Source organism: Sarcophilus harrisii, chromosome 3 (genome assembly GCF_902635505.1).
Source record: "Sarcophilus harrisii chromosome 3, mSarHar1.11, whole genome shotgun sequence".
Taxonomy (NCBI): domain Eukaryota; kingdom Metazoa; phylum Chordata; class Mammalia; order Dasyuromorphia; family Dasyuridae; genus Sarcophilus; species Sarcophilus harrisii.
Window position 1 is genome coordinate 574,972,341 of NC_045428.1, and position 26,321 is coordinate 574,998,661.

Sequence of the window (26,321 nt, forward strand, 5' to 3'; positions counted from 1 at the left end):
CTTGACCAGGAATGGCATCAAGCCTGCAAATTCTTTTGAGACACCTCATGACACTGGTCTGTGACCCCAAACTTTTGGGGTCCCTTCCCAACCTCATTAGCAACCTTTGTCAAATTTGCCATCCTGATGGTTGTGAGGTAAAAACTCAGTCTAGTTTTAATTAGTCTCATTAATCATTTGGAATAAATTTTGCAGACTCATTTCCTATCTTTTGATAGGAACACCTTTGGTTTCTGAAGCAGTAGTGCACATGAACATTTTGCTGTTATTGATGCTTTATTTTCCTCTGAATTTTGATGTCCTAGGTAAAACCTCACTTGCCTGCCTTGGTTAGAGCAGGTTGGGGAAACCATGGTTATCCTATCCAATGTATCCATTTTCATTATGGCAGAATATCCAGGACAGAGAATGGCTGCCTGTGTCCTAGGCTCTCTAGATGGAGAGCCTCTCCTGACCATTGCCCCCATATTACCTAGTGTCCCTTAGGGTCCAGTGACAGCTGCAGATGACCCTGATAAAAATAACCCCTAAGAGTTGCCCCATCTCTGGGACAGAAATGCAGCACTCTGCCTATCTCAGCCGGGCCAGAGGAGGGCTGCACGTGGGAGACAATGGGCAGTGGCCCCTTTAAACCTTAGCCTGGCCCTTAATTACAAGAATGAATGAAAAGAAGGCAGGGTTACCTAGGCCAAGGTTGGGCTGCAAAAATCCCATTGGCTGTTCCTTAGCACGTCCAAAGTGCAGCCCACATGTCTGCCCTTTTCATCCACTGCGCTGGTTACTTTGCTTGAAAGAGAGCCCGAGGTGTGTTCCTCTCCTGGAAAAACTATGGGAAATTCTGAGCAAGGCAAGACAGAAGGGGTAAGTCAGTCTTCCAGGCTGGGCAGGAGCCTGAGCCCGGCACACTCGTGGGGATTAACAGCCTGAGCAGAATTGGACAAAGAAAAGAGGGAGAATTTCTCCAGGGGAAAGAGAAGAAGACCATAGATGGATACACTGAGCTGTTGGAGGGCTGGGGAAAGAAGCTCAGAAGAGACGTGATCACCCATGTGACTTATCTTTGGCTACCTGGCCCCCTTACAGATGGAAGACTGTAAGCTCCTTGAGGACAGGGCCTATTGGTTCTTTAGCTTTGCAATTCCAGAGCTCAGCACAGTACCCGGCACAAAGTAGGCACTTTATATAGAATAGAACTGAATTGAATCCTAACCCCTGCCTGGTTTTATTAAGGGACAGAATAGGTTAGAAAAGAGGATGGATTGAGAAAGGGAGCAAGGAAGCTGGAACCATCGCGCAGGAAAAGGACTAAAAATAATAGAACTAAATAATAATAACAATTAAAGCTTAGAGATCATTTGTGATTTGCTAAGTCATGTATATATGTGCATGTGTATAAATATATCTGTGTGTATGTATGTTTTCAAATACTATGTGTACAAATATATGTGTGTATATAAATATATCTGTGTATATATGTGCATAAAACATATGTATGAATATATGGATATGTGCATACATATATCTCTGGGTTATATGTGTATATGCATAGATATATATGTTGATTTTACCCTCACAGCAAGCTTTCCTGATAGGTTTTATAGGTGTCATCCCCATTTAACAGATGAGAAAAACTGAAATTTATAGATCGAGTGACAGTATCTGAAGCAGACTTCAAATTTAGGACTTCCTCACTTGAAGGCTACTGCATTTCCTCTCATGTGAAAATCAAAGGGTTAAATTTGTCAGTTCCTTACCCAAATGAGATCTTTGAGAGATGGGTTTATGAAGCCACATGGTTATAGAAATATTCGTTGTAATTATTTGGATACTGGGAGGATTTTTGTTTGTTTGTTTTGCTTTTAAATTAATCAGATCTTTGCAAAAAAAATTTTCTCTTGTCTTTCTCTGTCTTTGTCTCTGTCTCTATTCTTTTTTTTCATTTTCTCTCCCAAATATTCCTTAGGAGAACAGAGAACTTTTGACAGATAAATCTAAGATTTAAATCAGTGATAATATATTTAAGTATGTAAATATAGTGGTAATAAGATATGTAAGTATATTGATGATTTATATTTTTAAATGTTGCAGTAATAGCAATAATCATACTACACATGTATAAAGTGCTTTCCTCAATGCAACCCTAGGAGGTAGATAATTCTATCATTATTATGATGCTTATTAAGCAATTGGGCAGAAAAGGAAGGGTTAAATGGCTTGTCTAGAGTCATGCAACTGGTAAGTGTCTGAGAGAGCCTTTACCGTTAGGTCTCTTGATTCCACCCCCACCCTTTACTCTCCCCACCCCGCTACTCTTTCTCCTTGTCCATAATCATATGCTCGAGTGCACTACTCATAGTAATACTGAAGGAAAGGGCTATCCCAGAGTCCTGGGCAAGGACAGTGAAAGTGTAGTCTTGGGCAAGCTGCTTACGCTTTCTTAGCTTTAAAAAGGTATTATGATGTATGCTATGCCCTCTACTCCAGGTAACCCAAATAGATCATATATTCAAGTGTTTTGCTGTACTATAAATGTGAGTTGTTATTATTGACCTCAGTTTCCTCATCTGTAAAATGAGGGAGACTGTCTAAGACTGAGTTCTAACCTTGATTCAGTTCAGATGTGGAAGCTTTGCCAGCCACATGCTTGGCGGGGTGCCAGGTGCTGAGCTGCAGTGCCCGCTGGGTCCCCAGGTCAGGTATCCCATTGTTGCGTGATGAGAGGAGTCCAATTTGTCCCCATGGTGTCATCTGTAGTGCTCCAGTAGCCCTGACCTTCCTGGTCCAGCCCAGGACATGCCACATGGAGTGGCTTTGGGGAAAGAAATAGAAACCAAACCCTGGGGACCATCTACTCACTCCAAGGATCTAGGAAATCATTAGCTGAAGGGAAGGTGGTGGCCCCCTCCCTCCCCTCAGGGTGCCAAGTCCTCCTGGGGCTGGCGTGCACTGCCAGTTTGCCCCGCCCCTGGGTTCAGGATTCCAGGAGTGGGGTAGCCAGGTCTGAGGGGACTTTAGATGCTATTCAGTCCAAACCCCTCATTTTAGAAACTGAGTCTCAGAAAGATACAGAAAATTCTCCAAAGCAGATGAGTCGGGATCTGAACTCTGGTCTTAGGAAGCCAAATTAGACTTTCCTCCGCTTCCAGTGTCTGGCATCCCTGCCCTATCTGCTCCGGCTCCCCAGTCTGTACCCATACCCCCATCCCTCACACTCCCAAGACTGCTTGGGACCCATCTCCATTCTCTCCTGAAATTTTCCCGGCATCCTTTCCCAAAATTTGTGTCTAAGCTTCAAGCCTGTCCCCATCCTAATCCGCTGGAGTCCAGCTCCATTGAGTACTGGGAGTGTGAATCTGAAATGACTATCCAAGGCCAGGGGGAAGACACACTTTGCAATCTCCACTTATCAATCCAGAGAGCCAGGGTTTAGATCATCTTTAAGCTAATGTTACATTAATACTAGCTATATCTCCATGTTAATAGCATTAATAGGGCCAGCCCGGTTTGTGGGTGCTCTCCCCAGGGTCCCCAGGGACCAGGGAAAAAAAGGCAAATTACAGAACATATTTGGTGCTCAGTTAGCTATCTTACAGCTCCAAGTGAGGAGGGCACAGCATGTGGAAATGAGATAGGAGACGGAATCTCAGGTACGCTAGGAATATGTGACGATAAGAAACCATATATATATATAGAGATTAGAGCCAGATTCAAAGGGACTTAAAATGCCAAACTGAGGAGTTTAGATTTCTTCCTACAGGCAACAGGGAACACAAAGTTTCTTGAGCAAGGGAGTGATTTGCTCAACTTTGTACTTTGGGAATATCTATTTGGCAGCTCTGTGGGAATTAACAGAAGAGAGGCTGGGGATCGGGAGACCAACTGAAGGACCACTTCCGGGCAAGGGTTGATTAGAGTGATTTAGTCGAGCTGTGGCATAAGCAGAGAGAAGGGGACAGAGGTGGAGGCAGAATTGACAAAAGCTTAGCAAGTAGCTGGATATGGTGTGATGGGAGCAGAGAATCTGGGCTGATTCCTAGGATGCAACCTAGGGGATTGGGAGAATGGTGGAGTCTTCAGCAGAAAAAGGAACATTGGAAAGAAGAGATTTAGGGCTAAGTTCGGTGTTGGATCTGTTGGGTTTGTGATACCTGTGGGACCTTCAGGTGGAGGTGGAACGTTGCAATTAGGGCTAGAGCTTGGAGAAAGGTGAGAGCTGTGGAGATTTGAGGGTTATCTGCAAGGTGATCATAATTGAACCCGAGAGAGACCCTTGACAGAGCCTTGTAGGCACTCACAATTGCGGGGAGACGGGAATGGTGAGTGACTGGCTGTGGCCCATCCGAGGGCCCCGGGTCAGAATTCCTGCTTTTCCATTCCTAGTTCAGAGTGGGGAAGAGAGAAAAGCCCATTTTTATCCCTTCTGGACACAGTTCTAAACAATTAGTTTTAGGCTGAATCATTCCTGAGTTGTTGACCTGCCCTTTCTATGCTATTTTGATGGAATCTTAAATGGACCACACTCACATCCATTTGAACTGTTTGTTATAAAAACTCAATGACTCCACTTGGACTTGCTTGCTTTTTGGAGGCATGGATCAGAGCTTGGAGAGTGGCTAAAGCCAGAGCCCAGAAGCGAGAGAGGGCGTGAGAAATACCAGGAAGCTTCCAGCTCTAAGAGATGGTAGCTTCGGACATGTGCTGCCCGAGTTACTGAGCCTGTTTCTGAACTATGGATCTCGGTGTACTCATCTGTGAAATGGAGGGCTTCCCCCCAGTGACCTTTAAATAACAAACTCTTTTCTATAGCTCTGACTTACCACTCAGCTCTGCAGAGGGGCAGAAGGGTATTTTTCTCATTAAGAATTCTGGTTTTTCTCTCTCTTCCATATCTTAAATAATCAAAAAAGCCCAGGTTGATTATCATCCCCTTCCCTTTTAACAGCAATAGTTGAAATAGCACATGGAAGAAGAAACTGGAAAAAGGAAGAATTTGCCCAAAGCTGACTGCTTGAAGCTGTAGGATTAAGAGGGGGAAACTTTTCTCTTCTGATCTTGTGAATACGGGTGGGGCAGTGAAGAGGGAGGGAGGAGGAGGGAAAGGGGACAGGAGAGAGGAAAAGAAAAATAGAGACAGAGAAAGAGAGACAGCAGAGAGAGAGACAGAGAAAGAGAGACAGAAAAAGAAAAAAACAAAATGAGAGACAGAGAGATATATAGCATATAGTAGGCTTTTAATAGATGCTTATTGATTGCCCAACCCCATTGCTAGAAGTTCCTTATCTCAATTAAATCATAGGCCAACCCAGAAATTGTATTTCTATTTTACTATTGTAGGCAGCTAGGCAGTGAGGCATAATAGCATCCTGGACCTGGAGTCAGGAAGGCCTGAATTTGAATTCTGCTTCAGGCACTTACTATTTCTGTGACTGATAAATTCTTGAGTGTTCTTAGCAATAAAATGGGGATAACAGTGGATTGTTAGGATGGAATAAGCTGATGTCTGAAAAATCATCTTGGGACACTGTGTCCACTCTAGCTGATTCCATTATTATTATTGGACTGGATCTAATTTATCTCTACGCTCAGAAAAGCTTTTCTCCGGCAGAATCCTCCTGCTGTCTTCAGCATTTGTTGCTAATTTGATTATTCACCCTGGCAAAAGCTGGCTTGGCCAGCTGGAATATGCTTCCTCTCATTAGTAGCATCCCTGCCCCTTTCGCACTCCTGCCCCACTGGGCCCTTCAGAACCCAGAGCAGGTTTAATTTGCATTTCCAGCTGCCTTTCTGGGTTCCCTTTGTGATCTTGGCTTCCTCCTAGAACTTCCAGGTCAAGGGTGGGAGAAGTTGGGTGTCCATCCCCACTCTCAGGAAAGAGAATGGTTGTATTTTATTTCAGTGAGGAACTCTGTGCACCCACACAACACACACACACACACACACACACACACACACACACCCGAGCATACCAAGCACATACATATACCACATACACAAAACCTCACATGATACACAAACACATCCTGTATCCCATATAAACATACATATCATAAAAAAACACATCCTACATACATATACCCATACAAACCACACACACAACATACACAAGACCCCACACAATACACATACACACCGCACATCCCTCCCATATAAATACACATACCATGCACATATACATCCTACACACATACACGTAGGAGACTTTCTTATCACAACTGCTGCTCCTTCCTTAATCTATATGAAGCCTTTTTTTTCCTTCCCTAAACTCCTTTCTTTTTATCTTTTTATCTTGTCCATAGTCTCTTTAATATTAGCTAATATTTACATAGCATTTTGAAGTTTACAAAACAATTTACAAATATTACCTCGTTTGATCCTCACAACCATCCTGGGAGATAAGTGCTGTCATTATCCTGATTTTATATATGAGGAAAGTGAGGCAGACAGAAGTTAAGAGGCTGGCCCAATTGTGGGAGTGGGAGACTGGACCTTTTTAAGCTAAGGTCTTTATTGGTTAAAGGAATCTCTCCCCACTCCCACAAGCCAGCACTTTCCCTGCTGCTACCTTGGGACTTGCCCAGGATTATAGACATAATGACCAAGAATGGAACCTTCAGAGTTCTCAGCTCCGAGACTAGCTCTCTATGCACTATGCTGTACTGTCACTATCAGAAATGGACACTGTCGTTAACAATAATAAAAACTAAAAAGAATATCACGTGTAGAATTTTTGCAAGCACCTGTCATGTATTATTTCATTTGAGGCTTTGTAAAGTGTTTTCTTATTACCCCTTTTGCTGATGGGGAAACTGAGGCTAAGATGAAATGACTTGTCTGCAGTCACTCGATTAGAAACTGTCAGGGGTAGAATTTGAACCTAGGGCTTCTTGTCTGAAACCCAGCATGTTACCTGACCACTCTGCCTCACTGAGATGATAAACTTATCTTTGAAGATGGGTGAGGAGGGCTCTTCAGAACCAGACAAGGAGATCTCTGACAGGCAATAACAGAAAATCCCCTCTTCAAATTAAAGGCACATGGGATGGATTTATAGATGAGCCCCAGGATCTTACCTGAGACTAATGATGCCTCTAGCTCTTGTTGAAGACTGCTATAAATGGGGATCCAGTTTTTCCATCAGCCAAGTGACAGCATAACCCAGATGGTGTTTACTTTAGCAATCCTCAAGCGAAATCTTACATAAAATACTCCTTCAGCATGATCGCTGGTGCTTTCCTCTCTAGAGGGGCAACATAGAAGAAAGAACCAAGAAGTTGACCTTAGATCTGCATTTGAATGATGATCCTTCCCCTCAGTAGATAGAGGACTTATTTCTCTCTGAGGGTTAGTTCTGTATTGGGAGAAGGGAAATACTATTCATCATTGCCATGCCTCTTTCATGGGATGATTGTAAGAAAAGACTTGTAAACCCAAAGCATCCCTTAGAACCTTAGAGCTAGGAGATACCTTAGACTTCCCCCATTCATTTTACAGCTGAGGAAATGGAGGAGCAGAAGGATAGTGACTTTCAAAAGCTCAAACTGTAAGGAACATAGATTTAGCCCCAGAAAGGACCTTGGACACCCTAAGTCCAACACCCTCATTCTTCAGGTGAGGAAACTGAAGTCCAGAGAGGCTAATTTGACTTAAACATTAGAAATGGAGCCCCGGTTTTCTCTGAACCCTGTGCCCTTTCTGCTATATCACATAATCAAAAAGAGAACCAGATAGTGATGAGGTCTAGATTTGGGGTACCTAAATGAAATTAGGGCTTAGTGGAGGTCTAGTGGCAGGTTTGGGGTACAGGGGGTTAAATAGCTCCCCTGCAACTCCCTGGATTCAGTAAATGAGGTCTAGTAGTGGCGCGAGTCCCCAATAAAGGCATTTATCGGCCCGAAAGCTAGATTGATAGAAGAGGTTTATTATGGGGTTTGGAAGCAAGGTTAAGGCGTAGTTAAGGAAATAGGCGAAAGTAGAGATAAGGAGGGCACCGGACAGAGGGTCCAGTGGAGAGAGAGTCCTGACATGGCCAGCGTGTCCCTTTTATAATGGGAGATTTAGCTAGGGGGCTTTTGGGGGTAGCCCCAAAGTTGTCTCAGATCCGGTTGGGCTGCAACAGGTCTGCATCTTCTATGGGAATACCAAGGGACCAGGATCTGTGAGTTAAAGAGTAATTACATTAACTAGGGGGGGCTTGGCAATCACAAAGAAAGGAATCTTTCCTGCTTCAATAGGATTGTTTATCAGTTTTCTATTTTCCTTTTTGTTAAGCTTCAGGAACCACGCAATCAAAAAGAAAACCAGTGATAGGATTGTTTATCAGTTTTCTTTTTCCTTCTTGTTAAGCTTCAGGAACCTTTGTGTTTGAGATTTAAATCTCATTATTGACTGTAAGTAGAGATTTAAGTAGCCTTTAGACCAACACTTGGCACAATGATTGCACAGGGCCTAATAAATGTAATTGATTGATTTAATTAGTTAGATTAGTCTAATTGATGGTGGGAAATTAGAAGAAAGTAATAAGACCCTTGTCATGCTCTCTGGATCTGGATTCCTTTAAGTCATTCTCCAATGCTAGGTCTTTTAGCCTCAAGATAGCAAAGTTCCCAGAAGCACCGATGACTTTTTTTTAACTTCTCAGTATCTGCTCCCTGAATCTAAGATGCCCTTTCTCCCACAGAGGTTCACCCTCATATTGGGGCTAGTCACCCTGGTGGCTGCCTTTGGATCATCTTTCCAGTATGGGTACAATGTTGCTGTTATCAACTCTCCCTCGGAGGTAAGTGCTGGTCAGAGAAATGAATGGAGTCATTCATTGATTCAACAAATATTTCTTAAGGACATCCTATGTATGAGATTCCATGTTTGCCCCCAAGAGGAGACACAAAATATGAGAGGGGAGGATTTCCTGCCCTAAAAGAACCCGTACTCTACATGACATCTTCAAGACTCCCTCCGTGTTTGAAGGGATTTGACTTGCTCACCCTGGCCACAGAAGCCAAAACAGAGCAGTGGGTAGAAGGTGTAGGGAGGCAGATTTGGGCTCCATGGAAAGAAAACCTTCCTAACAATTGAACCCATCCCAAAATAAGATGGGCTTGCTTGGGAGATGGTGGATTACTCTCCACTGGGTTATTTTCAAAGGCAAGTCAGAAGATCACTTGTCGGAGTTGCTACAGAGGGAATTCCCATTGAGGTCTGGGTTGGACAAGGTCCCTTTCAGCCATAAGTTCTTGTCAGCCTGTGATCATAATAGAGAATATGAATAAACTAAGAAATGAGAATGTAATGGTTTTTGTTCAGATATTCTGAGTGGCCCAGGGTTCTACATCCAAAAGGTGCTCAATAAAGATAGTTGTATTGAATGGTGACCCTGGTGACAGCTGCCTGACCTTTTCTTTATTCATGTTGGCAAAGCTATTTTTTGAGGGAAACTTTGTCCAAACATTCTTTCCTCCTACTCAGTCTTGCTGTTTGTGTCTGAGGATTGCTAAGAAATGGGATGGGTAAGGTGCTTGAAAGTTTCAAGTACTTTTCCTGCTGGCCCACCCCAGAACCCCAGATTAGGTTCATTTAGTGGTGATTTAGGCCAACTTATAGTGACAATTTCCTCTGCCCCATCCCCAACAAGTGGTCATCCAGACTCTACTTGAAGACCTTCAGTGAGGGAGAACCCTAGTCAGCCATTTCACCTTTGGACAGCTCCCACTATTAGGAAGGTTTTCCTGACATCGAGCTGAAACTGGCTTCTCTCTTCACATTTTCTACCCATAGCTTACTCCTTTCATCTAAGTCCTGGCAGAACAAGGCCGGTCCCTCTTCCATGAAACTGCTTATTTGATTCTTGAAAACTATTCACATGACCCTTTCTTTTTTATATTCATTTTTATTTTGTTAAATATTTGCCAAATGCACACAATTTTTACAAATACATTAACTTTTTTTGTTTCAAATTCTCTCTACTACTCTTTGAGAAAGCAAGAAATATACTGAATGTATGTGTAAAGTCCACATGACCCTTTCTGCCCTAAATTTTCTCTTGTCCAGGTAAAACCAAATTCTTTCTTTTTAAAATTTATTTCCAGATCATGCAAAACTTTTACAACCAAACTTATTATAAAAGGACTTCTGAATATATGAGCAGTACAGTCTTGACCCTGCTATGGTCTATCTCTGTGTCCATGTTTCCTCTGGGAGGCTTACTTGGGTCACTCGTGGTTGCCCCGATGGTGAATAAATGTGGCAGGTAAGTGAGAAAAGTTCTCCAATCCATCCACAGATGATGACCCAAGCTTAAAACCTCAGCCTGTGTGCTTGAACAGGGTGGCACAGTGGATAGATTTGTGGGTTCAAATCACACTTTTATGACCATAGACAATTCACTTAGTCTCAGTTTTTCTTCAGTTAAATGAAGATAAGTATTATAATGATGATGAGCCCAAAACTGCCCAATTCTTTAAATATCTTATTTACTCCTCCAACAACCTTGAGATGTGGAAGATGTTTTTACTATTCTCATTTTTACAAATGAGTAAACTAAAGTAAAGTGATTTGCCCACAATCACACAGTTAGTAAATGTCTAAAACTGGATTTGAATTCAGATTTTCCTGAATTCAGGCCTCCGACCTTATCCATTGGACCATCCAGCTATTTCTCATTGATAATAGCATCTATCTCATAGTATTGCTATGAATGTTAATGAGATAAAATATTGCTTTGTAAACACTAACTGAAACACACATATACACATATGAGCAAATACTAGAATATAAAATAAGGATTCATAAGATTTAGAGCTAGAAGAGAACCAAATCATAAAATCCCATCAGAAAGGACCTTATTCTGTACCTGAACAAGAATCCACCACTTCAGTAATTATGGTTAGTATGTATAAAAAACTTTATAAATGTAATCCATTTGTTCCTCCCAATGAATTTGGGAAGTGGGTGCCATATTAGTCCCATTTTATAGATGAGTAAACTGAGGTGGTTGTCCAGCTAGTAAATATCTTGAGGCTGGATTGGAACTCGGGACATCTTGAATCCAAGGCCAGTTTTGTCTGGCCCATGTTTCTGACCATTGGTTATCCCTTTTCCTGGAAGATTTTTGCGCAAGGTCATAGATCTCAAGCTCAGCAGGTCCTTAGAGAATCCAATCTCCAAGAGTTAATGACTCTTCCTTTAGTGACACAGTTTGTAAGTGCTTGAGGAAAGATTTGAATTCAGGTCTTGCTACTACAGACTGAAGGTTCTCTAGCCACTGTGCCCTCTAGAGGTCACAAATGTTACTACTGCATGTCTCTGTTCTCAAGAGAAGGGACTTGATTCCTTTTTCTTTTCCTCTGTAGAAAGGGAACCTTGCTGATCAACAACATATTTTCTATTGTTCCTGCGATTTTGATGGGATGCAGCAAAGTGGCCGGGTCCTATGAGATGATCATCTTGTCCCGAATTGTGGTGGGAATATGTGCAGGTAAACAAGGATGGAGCTTTGTTATATAGCCAAGACTTATTGGAAAGGCATTAGACACTCATTAAGTGCTTTAAAGTTTATCAAGTGTTTTCCATCCATTAGCTCATTTGATTCTCAATAGACTTCAGGCATTGTTTCCATTTCACAGAGAAAGAAACTGAGGCTCCGAGAAGTTAAGCAATAACTTGCCCTAGGTCACAAAGTTTGGAAAGGTCATAAGCAAAATTGGAACTCAAGACTTCCTGACTTTGAGTCCAGCACTCCATCCACCATGTCACAAGGAACCCTAGGCATTTATTGTCCTGGTGGGACCACTTATGTTTTATAATGGAGATGGTTTGCTCCCTCTGCTATCCTCCCAGGCACCATGGCCCAATGGGGAGAGAGAGCTCTAGGTCTAAAATCAAAGGGTCTGAATACCAACTCTGTGAGTAAAGTACAAATCCCTTTATTTCCCTAAGCCTAGGAATCTTCGACTAGATCCTAGATCCAGAGCAGAAAAGGATCCCTTGGCTTTTGGGTGCCTGGACAAGAATCTCTTTTAGAGGACCTCTTGCAAAAGTGTGGTCATCCATCTTTTGCTTAAAGGCCTGGTGTTATGTCCTGCTTTCTAGAGCCCCCAAATTGGGATAACAAAATGTTCTGTTGCTTTCTAGAGCCCCCACACCAGGGTGATTAAAATATCCTACTTTCTAGAGCCTCCAAGTTGGGGTGACAAAATCCCCACCCCCACGCCGGGGTGATTAAAATATACCATCCTAGTGAAGTGATGAAGCAGGACTCCTGAGGATGATGGAAAAATGGAGTCCATTTATTACAAGGCTTTCCTCCTTTTATACCCTCATACTCAAGTATGTAAGAAAACACTATGCATGCAACAAGTATGTACTGCACAAGTGGGACCACATAAACAATTTGCTATTGTGTGTAGATGACTCTTTGCCACCTAGTATCTCTCTGCTTCAATCACAACACAGGTTGTCACCACCCCCTGACTTCTCAGGAAGGCCATGAGCCCTTAGGGGACATGGGGAGCCGAACCAGACATTGTCAGCAGGTTCCCTCTGGGCTGAAGGGTCTTATACCTCACCCAGAGTTTCCCCACTGTCTGTGACCCTCTACAGCCTGGCCTCCAGTTGGAGAGAGCCCACCCCTTCCTGAGGCAGAACCTTCCCTTGTGGGGTACCTCTAATTCCTTCCATGGATTCTCAATGAGCATCCCTGCAATAGCCAGCCAGCACCCTTCAGTTCTGCTCTTTAGGGCCAAGTTCAGTACTGCACACATATACTGTCGGTGCTTAATAAATGCTTGTTGGCTGAGTGACTTACTGATCAAGCAGAACAAATCCAATTCTCTTTTGCCATGATAGCCATAGCCCCTCCTTCAACCCCCTTTTCTTGTTTCTAAACTAAAGATGACTACTTCCTTCCCATTGTCAGATGACAAGACAGTGGTACTAGATTTAAGGTTAGAAAGTTCTGAGAGTCACCATAGTCACAGTTCTGTTCCTTAAAAAGCCATCTGTGTCTTCACTGTTACTGTTTTAATCAAGTTAAGTGGTTTTTATGATGGAGGAGTTCCTAACACTTCTTTTAAGGATCTGTAAGAAGTAGGTGCTAATTGGAACAACATCATTCCAGGCTCGCTCCCTTTCTAAAGCTGCAGCTGCTGCTACTCCCTCCTCCCCCCACTCCCAGCTTCCTCTTCTTCCTGAATTGAAGCCCAAAGGATCTATAATAAGTTTTTCCTTAGGGTGAGGAAATCACAGTGCGGGAATTCCCCTTCACCTGTGTAGTTCACAGTCCATCTGGGCTTTAGTAGATGTGGCTTCTTTGTTCTCCCATCTCCTCTTGTTGGCTCACCCCATTGCTAAGATCCCAGAATTCTCCTACTACCTGGTTTCCAATGGTCTCCACGGCAGTATGCCACCCAGTGAGGAAACAATCTGAGGAAAAGCAATGTATAGCTAGGCAGTCATAATAAACGGATCAGTGGGCATCCCAATTAATCCAAGGACCCTGAATAGGGAGTGAAGCAGATTTTTATGTATTTAAAACAATCAACTAAAGCAATTAAACATAAGAAAACAATTAGCCAGGATACAAACCAAAATACGAAATTGGGTAATCTGATTTCTAAGTGGAGAAAAGATTAGGGGCTTTCCTATTTGGGAGAGGGAAAATTCTATTCTCAGATCGAAGGGATGCTGATGAATTGTATCCATCTAAATTTATGGAGCAATAGATGATTTGTGTCATCTAATTTCTCATGGATGATCTATAGAGAAACAAAATGGAGGAGAATAGATGGGGTAGTACAATATGTTTGTGAAATAGAATCCTATTGGTTCTCTTGATTCCCCTGCCAAATCAATCCATTTTGTAACTGATCTTCACTCTATTTCATCATAGGAAAGGCAGTATACCCCCAAGCCTATACCCCCTCATCCAACAAAATTTCTCCCGCTTGTTCTCTCCTTCCAGAAATTTTACTGCATGTAGAGCATAACAACATCACCTTTCTCCCAGGGTTGTTGTGAGTATCGCTACATAGGAAGATAATAGGAGTAAGATACTTAGCAAAGTATCTGGAACACAATAGGTGCTAAATAAATGTTAGCTCCTTTTATTTTTATTATGTTGTTCAATGGGAGAACTGGTTTCAGAGTCAGGGAGACTTGAGTTCAAGTACTGCCTCTTTCACATATTGACTATGACTGTGGACAAATAGTTGTACAAATTCTATAATTCTATAAACAATAATTGTCAGTTTGTACTAGATGAAGATGTTTCCTTATTCAAATTCCCTATTCCAACAAAACCACAGGTTTGTAACCAAAAAAGTTTAATAAAAGTCAGAGGGAAGGATTCCTCCTCCTCCACACAAACACTGAAATTTCTTCTTTTGTCCCAAAGAGAAAAGAGAGAAAGGTCCTATTTGTACAATTATATTTATAGCAGTTCTTAATGGTGGTAAAGAATTAGCAACTGAAGGGGTGCTTCTCTTTGGGAATGGATGAATAACTGAAAAAGTTATGGTGTAAGAATATAATGGATGTGTTGTAATAAACGATGAAAGGGATGGTTTCAAATTAATCTGGGAAGACTGATACAGAAGAGGAGTGAGCAGAGTCAGGAGAACAGTTTATACAGTAATTGCAATATTGTAAAAATAATCAACTATGAAATACTTAGTAACTCTGAGCAATTCAATAACTCACCACAGTTCCAAAGGACTCATGATAAGGGATACTGTTTAGCTCTGAAGAGCTGATGGATCAGAATACAGATTGAGACATAGAATTTTTTTTTGATATTGCTAATGTGGGAATTTGTTTTGTCTATGCATAATTGTTACGAGGGCTTTGCCAAATAGGAAGAGAAAAAGTGGGAGAGAAAGAAGGCACTTTAGTTAGTTGAAAAAAAAATTATATATATATATATATATATATATTATATATATGTATGTATATACATATTATACACACACACACACACATATATATGTTTCATTTGGTTTGAAATGTGCACAAAAGACCCATTCAGCAAGGATATGATTCTGGAGGCAACAACTTCTGTTCATGAGATTCTCTAACTAGTTATTTCTGGTCCTAACTAGCTATTTTTGTATCCTCTAAAATTATAAACCTTCCTTTCTGGTGAAATCTACTACAATAGAAGGTTTTCATTACAGATTCATCTATTTCATTTCCTAGATCCTCTTCGCTTGTAGCTTTGAGAAAACAAAGGGTAGGAGCAGTTAGATGGCACAGTGGCCCTGGAGTCAGGAGGGGAAGACAAAGGCTGGGCTTATTATGTAAAGGCTGAGATGGAAGAATTGTACATGAATGGACTCCCACTAAAAATAAAGAATTTTAATTTGTTCTTTATTTTATCCATAATCAGGTCTGTCCTCCAATGTGGTCCCCATGTACTTGGGAGAGTTGGCCCCCAAAAACCTGAGAGGTGCCATTGGTGTGGTCCCGCAGCTGTTCATTACTATTGGAATCCTTATATCCCAGATCTTTGGTCTTCGGAGCATCCTCACCAGTGAAGAGGGTATGTATGGCTGTCTCAGCTTAGCTCTTAATGGTTAGGAAGTTATTCATTTTCTCATCAGGCATTGAAGGAAGAAAGTGTGGGGAGGGGGAGAAGAGAGGAGGGATACCAGCAGCTGCAGGGCTGGTCTCCTACAGAGATTGAAAGTCTTGAAGGAAACAAGATATTCTTGTAAGAGAGAGATAAGAAAAGAGCATATTTCTTTTCTTTCTTTTTGCTGGGGCAATTGGGGTTAAGTGACATGCCCAGGGTCACACAGCTAAGAAGTGTTAAGTATCTGAGGCCAGATTTGAACTCGGGTCCTCCTGACTTCAGGGCTAGTTCTCTATTCACTGAGCCACCTAGCTGCCCCAAAGAGAGTATATTTCAAGCCAACACAAAAGCACATATTTGGAAGATGGGATGTAATGTATAAGGAATAGGAAGTTGTCTGGTTTGACTGAATTGTAGAGTGAAGAAAATCTAGAATTTCTGTCTGAAAAAAGTACTTTGGAGAAAGTTGTAATGGACTGAAAAGAATCAATGACTTGGGCGCAAATCTTAGCTTTATTACATAGTACCTGTGTGAGAAAGGACAAATCCCTTGCTCTCTCTGGGTCTGAGTTTCCTTATTTGCAAAATGAGGCAATTGGATTTGATGGCCTCTGAGATCCATTCCTCTGTTAGGCTCTGATTGTGCTCCTATGATCCCTTATAGGATGGCCGATTCTTCTCGCATTGACTGGGATCCCTGCAGTTCTGCAGCTGCTCTTGCTGCCCTTCTTCCCAGAGAGTCCCCGGTATATCTTGATTCAGAAAGGAAATGAAGAAAAAGCCCGAAAAGGTTTGGCTTCCATGGCATATATCAGGAGTATAGGATGCTTTGAGGCTGAGGAGCATTGGACCTGGAGATTCCTTCTGGCTTTCGCCCTCAAAGCTGGGGTTGGTCTACTGAATGTCAAAAGGACAGTTTTTGTGTTTATCAGAAGAGCAGATCTGGTTGAAGGTCTCAGAGAAAGAAGAAATATTATCACTTTACAAATCAGTGATCTGAACAGAGGGAGAAGTCTCAGCAAAATAGATCAATATATCAAAAAAATCTGAAAAAAAAAATCCCCTCTTCAAAAGAGTGGGCAAAGGTATCCTCTGTCTCTTCTTGGGGATCAAGATGATTTGTTGTAATTTCGTAAAATTTTTCTTCTTTTTCCACTTAATATAGTAGTTGTAGTTGTATGCATTTTTTGGTTCCACTGATTTCGGTCTGCATCAGTTCATAGAGCTCTTTTTATGCTTCTCTTTATGCTTTTTGTGTATAAGAGGCCTGCCTTTTCATCAGTCACCTCCTTGAGGAATAAGCCTAGCAATGGAATCTCTGGGTGAAAGAGTAAGTTATTTAATTTGCGTAATTCCAAATTGTTTTCTTAAACCCTCATTTAGCTTTAAAGAAACTGAGAAACTCTGATAATGTTGACGCTGAGATGGAGGAGATCCATATGGAGAATGAGATGGAGAAGACCGCAGGCAGAATATCCTTGCTGAAACTCTTTACCACAAAGTCACTCAGATGGCAGCTCATTTCCATTATCGTCCTAATGGCAGGTCAACAATTCTCAGGAGTCAATGCGGTGGGTAAAGCAATGGAGGAAATCAGAAATCTGTTCTATATATGAAACAACATGTAAGAGAATCTTAAAGCCCAGTTGGGAATCAGAAATGTGTGGAGCGATCCCAAGGCTGGTAGAAACCTGAGCTTGGAGCCTCATAGACTCCTGTGGGGGCAGAGAAAACTTCCTTTCTTGCAAACATTCCCAGAAATGGGTTAGGAGCTCAGTGTCAGGACAGCTCCGAAGGCCTCGGTTGCCAATAGTATCACCCTTTTATTTGCTGTCTCTTACTTTGATACCCGCTAATGTCTCCTGGACCACGCTCTCTAGATCTTCTACTATGCGGACCAGATCTACAGGAAAGCAGGAGTGGCTATAAATGATGTTCAGTATGTCACAGTGGGGACAGGTGCAGTCAACGTGCTGATGACCATCTTAGCTGTAAGTATACTCTATGTTCCCATGACTTTTCTTTCTATTCTGAAATCAGCACCTTTGAAAGAGAACCTCCAAGAGTACTGGGAACGGTGAAACTCTTTTCTAGGTGTCTTAAATGGCTATGAAATTCTCCCTCTTTGCTCACACACCGTCCCCTTCCCCCAAATTTACTTGAGTTATCATTCAGTGACACTCCCATATAGTCATCTCTTCCCTGTGAGAACAACTATCCTCAGAGACCTTCCTACATCCCTAGATTTTCCCAACCCCTATCTATTCCTATATTTTCCCAATGCCTTTCTATTAAGACTCCAGCAATTATAAGTGCTAATGAGTAGGTAGGTGGTGCCATAGTGCATGGAGTCAAGTAACTCTCTTCCCAAGTTCAAATCTGACTTCTGACACTTATTAATTATGTGATCCCGAGCAAGTCACTTAACTCTGTCTACCTCAAGCTTTCTCATCTGTAAAATAAACTGGAGAAAGAAATGACAGGATGTACCATGTCTCTTAGATTGTCTAGCCAATTTTAGGCTTTCTAGCCCTCTAGGGCCCATTTTAGGAACAGTTGTCTGGGAATGATCAATCAGTCAGTCAGCAGTTATTGAAATTCATTGGCAGGCATTTTGCTGGGCACTGAGGATCCAAAGCAAAGGTGAAATGGTCTCTTGCCCCAAGCAGTATATATTATATTGGGAGAGACAACATGGGAACATTGGGAGAGTTCCCAGCATGTATAAAACTGATATATATCTATATGTATACCTATAGATATAGCTCTATCTAGATAGATATATCTATATTTAAATACCTCTATCTAGATATAGATATAGAGAGATATAGAGAAAAATAGATATAAAATACGAGTCACTGAGTTTGCTGCTAGGGAAACAAAAATGCCAATATAATACTCCTTCCCTCAAGGAGCTTCCATTCCATCACGGAAGACAACATGATCATATGTACTCAACCAATTCTTGTACATTTGCTGAAGCTAGTTAGCCAGTAAACATGCTTAATACTGTATTAACTGCTAGGGATACAAAGAGAGACAAAAACAATTCCCTGCCCTCCAGATCCTGATATTCTATTGGGAGAGACAACACACAAATAACTTTATCCACACAAGATATGCATGGTATGAATGAAATAGAAACAGAGCACAGCAAATGGTCTCAGAGCCCATTAAATTTGGTACCTTCTAAATATTGGAATCTGAAGCAAAGCCTCAACCAATCAGCCCTAGTTATTTTTTGGTCCATGAATTGCCATGTATCTAGAACAGAATGCCTCCAGTTCCAGCATCCAGCATCGTGGTAGTTAGTAGCCTTGTTGAAGTTTTTGTTAGGGGCTTTAAAAAAAATGATCATTGGCTAACCTGGGATTTCTAGTTTTCAGGATTTCATTGTCTAATAGAGATGGTCACACTGTGATCTTGTGCTTGGGAGGTGGTCCCATCTCTTTCTTTTGGAGACTTGGTCTCTATCTCAGCCAGGCTGGAAGTGTCCACCCTTAGGCTGATGGCATTGCTGACTGGCCTGGAAGATTCCACCTGCTCTGTTTCTGATCTGGGCTGATTTCTACTTCATTAGGCAGTCTCTCAGTCTCCCACTTTCATAATGGTACCAGATTTAGAGTACTATTACTCAGTAATAATGCTCCTGAGCTCAGGCAATCCAGCAGCCTCAGGGCTTCCCATTAGTAGGGATTTCAAGCACCCAGCCTCCCTCTAGTTCTAGGTGCCCTGTTTCCTGGACCTCTCTTGGTTTCTCTTCCCACTGTGGGAGAAATGAGTGTCAGGTGGGCATGACACTTCTTGGGTTGCTACATCCTGCCAACACTGGATCTGTTACTGACCTGCAGACCAGCCCAGGGCTGAGAGGGTTCAGCTTTTTGACTGTGATCTTGCTCCCTTCTTCCTTCCACTTCAGGTGTTCATTGTGGAGCTCCTAGGGAGGAAGATGCTCCTCCTGATTGGCTTCAGTACCTGCTGCCTGGCATGCATCATTTTGACAATAGCCCTTTCACTTCAGGTAGGGAATCAAAAGACGCTGGGTTTGTTTTTGTTTGCTTTTTAAGAGTCTAGATCTTGTAGAATGGGGCAAGGATACTAATCTCTGCCCAGAAAAATGATGTCACTCTTGTTTCCCTCCCTCTTCCCCTCCAATTTTCCATCCTAGCTGTGTGATTGTGGTCGAGGCTTTTTACCACTATGGACCTCAGTTCATACAAATTGTAAATTAAGGAATTGGACTTGGTTACCTCTATAGTCCCTTCCAACTCTAAATATATGATCTTATGAAATTCTCTGAGCCCTAATTTCCTCATTTGTAAAAATATTTTCAAGTCCTTCTTAATTCTGATAATCTGTATTCTAATGATTCTCCCCATTCTGACATTCTGTGTTTTAAGTGCCCTCCCAGTCCCAGTTTTAAGGATCCTTCCTGTTCTAAATCTACTACAATCTTACATATGCTGGAAGAAGGATGGACTCTTTTATTTAAAGAGAGAATTTGAACCATCTAGATCCTATCCTAGTCCAAGCAGTGAGATTAACCCCACCACCACCACCAAAGCAGGAAAGACAGATTACTCATTTTTTTAAAAATACTAATAAAATTTTAGGCTTCCTCTGGAGCCTCTTCCATCCTCCATTCTCTCTCCATCCCCATCCACTTCCTGGATACCTCTGTTCTGCCATACACTTGATTCTGATGATTTTCTCCCATAGGACACTATGACTGGTATGCCTTATGTCAGCGTTGCTTGTGTGATCATCTATGTTGTGGGTCATGCTATTGGGCCTAGTAAGTATCCTATTGTTATCACTGCCTGCCCCGCCCCCGCCCCCCCCATTAAAGTAACCCACTGAATCTTTTTGATGCAATTTCTATTCCAACTATAGAAACTTCAGCAGTGGGCCCACTGAGTAAAGAGGGATCTGTTAAATACATTATAGAGGGCCCCATTGTGAATGTGGTAGAGGAGTCCATTGAGAATATTAGAGCATCCCACTGAGAACTTTAAAAACCAGTCTCACTGAAAATGTTACAAAGGGATCCACTGAGAACATTACAGAAATGTTTTTTCTTTTATGGACTGTAATCTTCAATATTAAACAGATGTAATGGACACAGTGCTCTAAATTCAATCCCCCTTCTACAGGGCAAGTTGCTTTACCTACCTCAATTTCTTCACTTGTATAATAGCATAAAATAATACCCAAATAAATAGGCATAAAATAATAACTATCTAAAGGTCAAATGAGATAATATATGGAAAGTGCAATATAATTATCAATTTTTCTCATTCTTCTAATCCCTTCCTCACAATGATGAAATATAGAATGATTCCATTAAATTAGTGATAAACACACCTGGGAATTTTGACAGTTGATAGAATTTATTAGTTTTGTAGTTTACCATTTGGCTACCATCTTCTATAGTGTCCAGCCCTTTAAAAGTCATCTTGAATGAAAAAAATCAGTCTGAGTCACTTGTGGGAGGGCTTTTTCCTATTTGTGCCAATGTTTTCAAGTCTTCTTCCTTCTCTGACATGAAAATGGGATGAGAGGGAAGGGGTCCTAACATCCTATTGTTCATCTTTCCTTTTCAAGGTCCCATTCCTGCATTGATTATCACTGAAATCTTCCTGCAGTCCTCCCGGCCAGCTGCGTTCATGGTCGGAGGCACTGTCCATTGGTTCTGCAACTTCATCGTGGGACTGATCTTTCCTTTCATTCAGGTAAGAGGGAAACTGATCCCCAGATTGACAAAAACTCAAGGGGTAAAACTATAAATTCAGCTATCTTGCATCTAGCACAATGCCCAGCATAAAATAGGCACTTAAAGAAACGAGATTAAACAATTTGGAATTCTGTTCATTGTTGACACCTCTCCAAAATGGAGCCCATTTTTGCCTTGTTATCTTCTACAATTTTTGTCCCAGTCCAGAGCCATAACTCAGGTGGGTGACTAGAGAGAATTTTGTTTCAGGGAAATAAATTTGGGAGTACAAATGGCTCTTGTGAGCCTTTAGGACTGTAGAAACAACTGACCTTAGCTCCTAATTAGAGAGAATACCCAGAATACTATCCTTCCTCACCTCCATGTCCTGGTTTCTTTGGATTCCTTCAAGTCTCAGCTAAAATTCCATCTTCCACAGGAAGCTATTCCTTTTAATTCTAGTGCTCTCCCTTTGAGATTATCTCAAATTGTGTAGTGGATAGAGCACTACTCCTGAAGTCAGGAGGACCTGAGTTCAAATGTGATCTCAGATACTTAACACATCTTAGCTGTGTGACCCTGGGCAAGTCACTTCACCCCAATTGCCTCAGAAAAAAGGAGAGTATCTCACATCTGTATATTTTTTGGTACCTAGTGATTTACTTGTAGTCTCCCTCAACAGATTGTGAGCTCCTTGAAAGTAGGAACTGTCTTTGCCTTTCTTTATATCCCCCAGAGCTTAGCCCCATGCCTCAAGATCAATCAAGAAATAATTAGTAAGTGCCTAGTATGTGCTACTCAGCTCTGGGGATGCAAAAAGAAGCAAAAGATTTTCCTTTTTGGGTTGGAGATGACCTTTTTGAAGAGTTAAGCTACTAATGTTGAAAAGAAATAGATGGGATAGAAGGAGCAATTGAGGGTTTTTCCTCAGAGTAAGGGATACGTGAGTACATTTGTAGGCAATAGAAAATGAGTAGAGAGAGAAAGATTGAATTTCCCTAATTTCCCTAATTTCAATTAGGGAAAAAGTAGCAATAATGAGAAAGGGCAATCTTTTGGAGGAGATGGAATTGAGAGGGATTTCTTGAACAGGTAGAGAGAGAGCTTAGCCTGGTATGGAGTAATGCCACTTTGTCATATAAGATGGGGCTGAGGGACTGCTAGGTGCCACAGTGAATAGAGCACCAGCTCTGAAGTCGGGAGGACCCGAGTTCAAATATGGCCTCAGACACTTAACACTTCCTAGCTGTGTGACCCTGGGCAAGTCACTAAATCCCAATTGCCTCAGCAAAAGAGAAAGAGAGAGAGAGAGATGGGGCTGAAAGAGAAAGTAGCAGAAGGCATCTGAGTGATAGAAGAGGAGCAAGAACAGAAAGGAGAGAGCTTACAGTGAATAATCCCAATTTTTCTATAAAATATGAGGCAAGGTTCTCAGCTGAGAGAATAAGAGGGGAAGAGCAATGTAAAGCTTAAGGAGGGATGAAAAGTTTCAGAAGAGCCATTGTGGAGAGTAGGACTATCTTATAGCAGTGAGGGCTCAATTGAGGTTATTTAACAAATTTATAGTGGACCTGGTCAGAACAATTACATGATTTCCTCCATATTTGCTATACACGTGTAGTTGAATAGGCAACAAAATGATGGAGATGATCTAAAGGGGATGCTTGACTGGACATAATCGGTGATGTGATAAAGTAGTTAGGGGTTTAAGAGAGTAGTTTAATGGAGAGGTGAATTGGTTCCCCAAGGAGTCAAGATGAAGAGAGAATAGTTAATGCAGCAGAAATGGCCTGGGAGAGAATTGAGGGGTCAAGGGATTGGAGGTCATGGTGTTGATGAAGTATAGGTTTCTGTAAGGGAAAACGGGAAGAAGGAGCAAAACCCCAACAGATTATGCTCAGATAAGGGGATTTCAGAATTACTGAACATTTGGAGATAGTACATTTACAGGTAATAACAAGATCAAAGATCAAAGGTATGGTCATCTTTCTGTGGCTGAGATGGTGGGATGAAGAAAAAACTCATGTAAGATGGTGAATATGTTGAAGAACTGAGGAGTCAGGATATTTGAGGGACAATTCAATGTATTTTTTGAAGTCCCCTACTATAAGGGCAGGGATTGGGGAAGAGAGAAAAATTGTAAACCACATTTGAGGAAGAAATAGGCAACTATAGCAACAGCTACCAGGATTTTGATTTGGTGGTAGATATAAGGTAAAACACCCCCCAAAAAAAATTATTTAGAGATTACTGAGTGATGGAAGAAAGTAAAGAACCTGGAAAGGGCAATGAACGGCAAGGAGTGCTTTCTTTCTCAAGCAATGAGCTGAAGGGAGTGAGTAAAAAGTACAGCCAATACTGAAAAAGGCAGCCAAAGAGGATGGGTTGTCAAGGGAAAACCAGGTTTCAGTAAGAATTAGTAGTTGGAAGGAGTAGGATGAAAGGAAATAAGGAAAGTAAGACAAAAGGAAATTTATTGCCTATGAAACAAAGATTCCAGAGGGCACTGTAGAAGGGCTGGATGGAGTTAGGATGCCTCTTGGGGAGGATGGGAGTGAGGAATTAGATAAGAGGGTATGGATGATGATCACTCTATCGGAGTTCAGTCCCTGGGGTGTGAAAGGGATACGCCAAGAAACGCTTGCTGACTTGACTTCTGTGTCCACAGGTGGGTCTTGGACCCTACAGCTTCATCATCTTTAGTGTGATGTGTTTCCTTGCCACAATTTATACGTACTTCATCATCCCGGAGACCAAGGCTAAGACATTTATGGAAATCAACCAGATTTTTGCCAAGATTAATAACGTGTCAGACGTTCAGGCAGAGAAACAGGAACTAAAGGATTTCAAGTCTTCTGTTCCTCTGTAGGAGTTCCTGGCTACCCTTTTCACTTTTCCAGCTGAGAATTGAGCCTATCCAGAAACAGGGATGGGGATGAACAGACTGTGGCCCTAGACTCCAGACTCCTGGGAAACGGAATATCCATTGAATCCTTGGGTGGAGATTCTGAAAGAATCAAGATCTTTTTACGGGTCAGCTACTCGTTGAGTCTAAGTCAGGACCCATAACTATTGTTTATATTGAGCAGCAACTCCTTCGTGACTTGTCATATGAACCTTTGTATTGAAAACAATCACCATGGAGAGATGATATGAGTTTGGGGACCTTCAGGGATGTGTGGGCAACCCTGGTCAAATCGATTTCTTCCTTCCTACCACTATTCTGCCTTGGAGACGTTATTCTTAGGAAAATGTCATGTTAGAAACACAATCACATCAAGACAAAGAGATGGTTGTGGATGGTTCCGCTAAGGAGGAGCATAGAGAAAGGTTCAAGAAGAACTCATTCTAAACTTAATCCTGAATGTTATTTGTTAAAGGGAACTATGATTGTTTCTATGTATTCATTAAAGGAGATTTGATCATTTTTCATTGAGATGAGCTTCTTTCTGGTAAATGGTAATTGGTTATATTGTAATTGTCCAATGGTCTGTGATCTCATTGATCTTGAAGTGTTCCATTGATCCTTACCACCCCATCCAGGTAGACTTGTGAGATTCTCATCTGTGTTCTTATAGTCAAGGGTCAACCCAAAGTATTGGGTACCATCTTCCCATTGTCTTTATATCAGTCTGGCCTTTCATTTCACAAATAAGTGAGGGGAAGGCAGATTTATAGTGATCTCTGAGGGTTATGCAGGCAGAGTTAGGCTATAAAAATATCATTGGCTATTCCTTAGCATGTCCAAAGTGCAGTCCACATGGTTTCCCTTTCTATATACTATTCTGATCAGTCTGTTTAAAAGGGAACCAGAAGTGTGCTGCTCTCCTAGAGGAACAATGCAAAAGTCTTAAGCATTCCTCAGAAGGGGTGAGTCTTCAAGACTGGGCAGGAGCCTACGAAAGGCAAACTCTAGGATGACTAATAAATTTGAGCAAGAACTGGGGAGAACGGACAAAGAAAATGGGGAAAATTTCTCCAGAAGAAAGAGAGGGATACCATAAATATATTCATTGGTAAAAGCTTTTGGAAATCAGAGCTATGGAAGGGAATTCAATGAAGAGCACGACTCCTACCCTTGCTTATGTGCACATGGAAGATAACTGATCTTGGCTACCTGCCACCTCTTCCCCCACCCCCGATGTAAGAATGTAAGCTCCTTGAGGGCAAGACCTGTTGCTTTTTTAGTTTTGTGTTTTTCCCAGCCTGACACATGCTCGATTGAACTGAATTGAATTTTGTCCCCAGCCTGGCCTTATTTAAAGATCAGAATAGGTTAGAAAAAAGGGGCTGGGAGAGAAGGGTAGGATGGGAGGAGCGAAAGGAAGAAGCTTGAAAATGAAATTGTTTTTAAAATCATCACAGAGAAAAAGGATGGAAAATAATAGTACTGATACTTAGAGATCATTTGAGGTTTGCCTAGTGCTTTACATGTTATGCTATGCTATTCTCACAAAAACTTTTCCAAGTGGGTAATACTGATGTTTTATATATATGAGGAAACTAAGGCTCAGATAAGTTAAGTGACTTTCCTAATGTCCTTTTCTTAATATCAGATTGGTTTGATGATTACTACTTTGTAAAATATTAAACTACCTTCCTTCACTTTTTAAAAATTGATTCCTTTGGTATTCTTGACCTTCTGTTCTTCGAGATGATTTTTGTTAATTTCTAGATCTATAAAATAATTCTTTGGTATTTTAACTGGTATGGCATTTAATGAGTAAATTAATTTAGGTAGAATTGTCATTTTATTTTTATTGATTTCACCTACCCATGAGGAATTAATGTGACTGTTTAGCTCTATATTTATGTGGAAAATGTTTTGTAATTGTGTTCATATAGTTTCTAGATTTGTCTTGATAGGTGGACTCTCAGGTATTTTATATAGTCTGAAGATTTTTTTGATTGAATTTTTTCTTTCTCTCTCTCCCTACTGGGTTTTGTTAGTAATATATAAAGATCCTAATTATTCATGTGGGTTTTATTTTATATCCTGCAACTCTGCTAAAGTTCTTCACTGTTTCAACTAAAACATTTTTTTCA

The 26,321-nt window shown here is 41.3% G+C and overlaps 1 protein-coding gene across 1 annotated transcript; it reads left to right on the forward strand.

Moving 5' to 3' along the window:
• Positions 1 to 757: 757 nt before the first annotated feature.
• SLC2A5 (solute carrier family 2 member 5) lies at positions 758 to 24,711 on the forward strand. The gene is made up of 12 exons (XM_003766978.4): positions 758 to 861; positions 8,678 to 8,776; positions 10,083 to 10,243; positions 11,346 to 11,470; positions 15,377 to 15,529; positions 16,227 to 16,352; positions 16,946 to 17,133; positions 17,443 to 17,553; positions 19,482 to 19,583; positions 20,282 to 20,357; positions 21,167 to 21,294; positions 23,944 to 24,711. Exons 1-12 carry the CDS (start codon positions 829 to 831, stop codon positions 24,142 to 24,144), a joined length of 1,503 nt encoding a protein of 500 aa, XP_003767026.1. The 5' UTR covers positions 758 to 828; the 3' UTR covers positions 24,145 to 24,711.
• Positions 24,712 to 26,321: the final 1,610 nt, after the last annotated feature.

Coding starts and splice junctions, on each gene's coding strand:
- SLC2A5 (XM_003766978.4), top strand. CDS start 829: ATGGGAAATTCTGAGCAAGGCAAGACAGAAGGG. Junction 862..8,677: donor AGCAAGGCAAGACAGAAGGG/GTAAGTCAGTCT, acceptor TTTCTCCCACAG/AGGTTCACCCTCATATTGGG. Junction 8,777..10,082: donor TTATCAACTCTCCCTCGGAG/GTAAGTGCTGGT, acceptor ATTTATTTCCAG/ATCATGCAAAACTTTTACAA.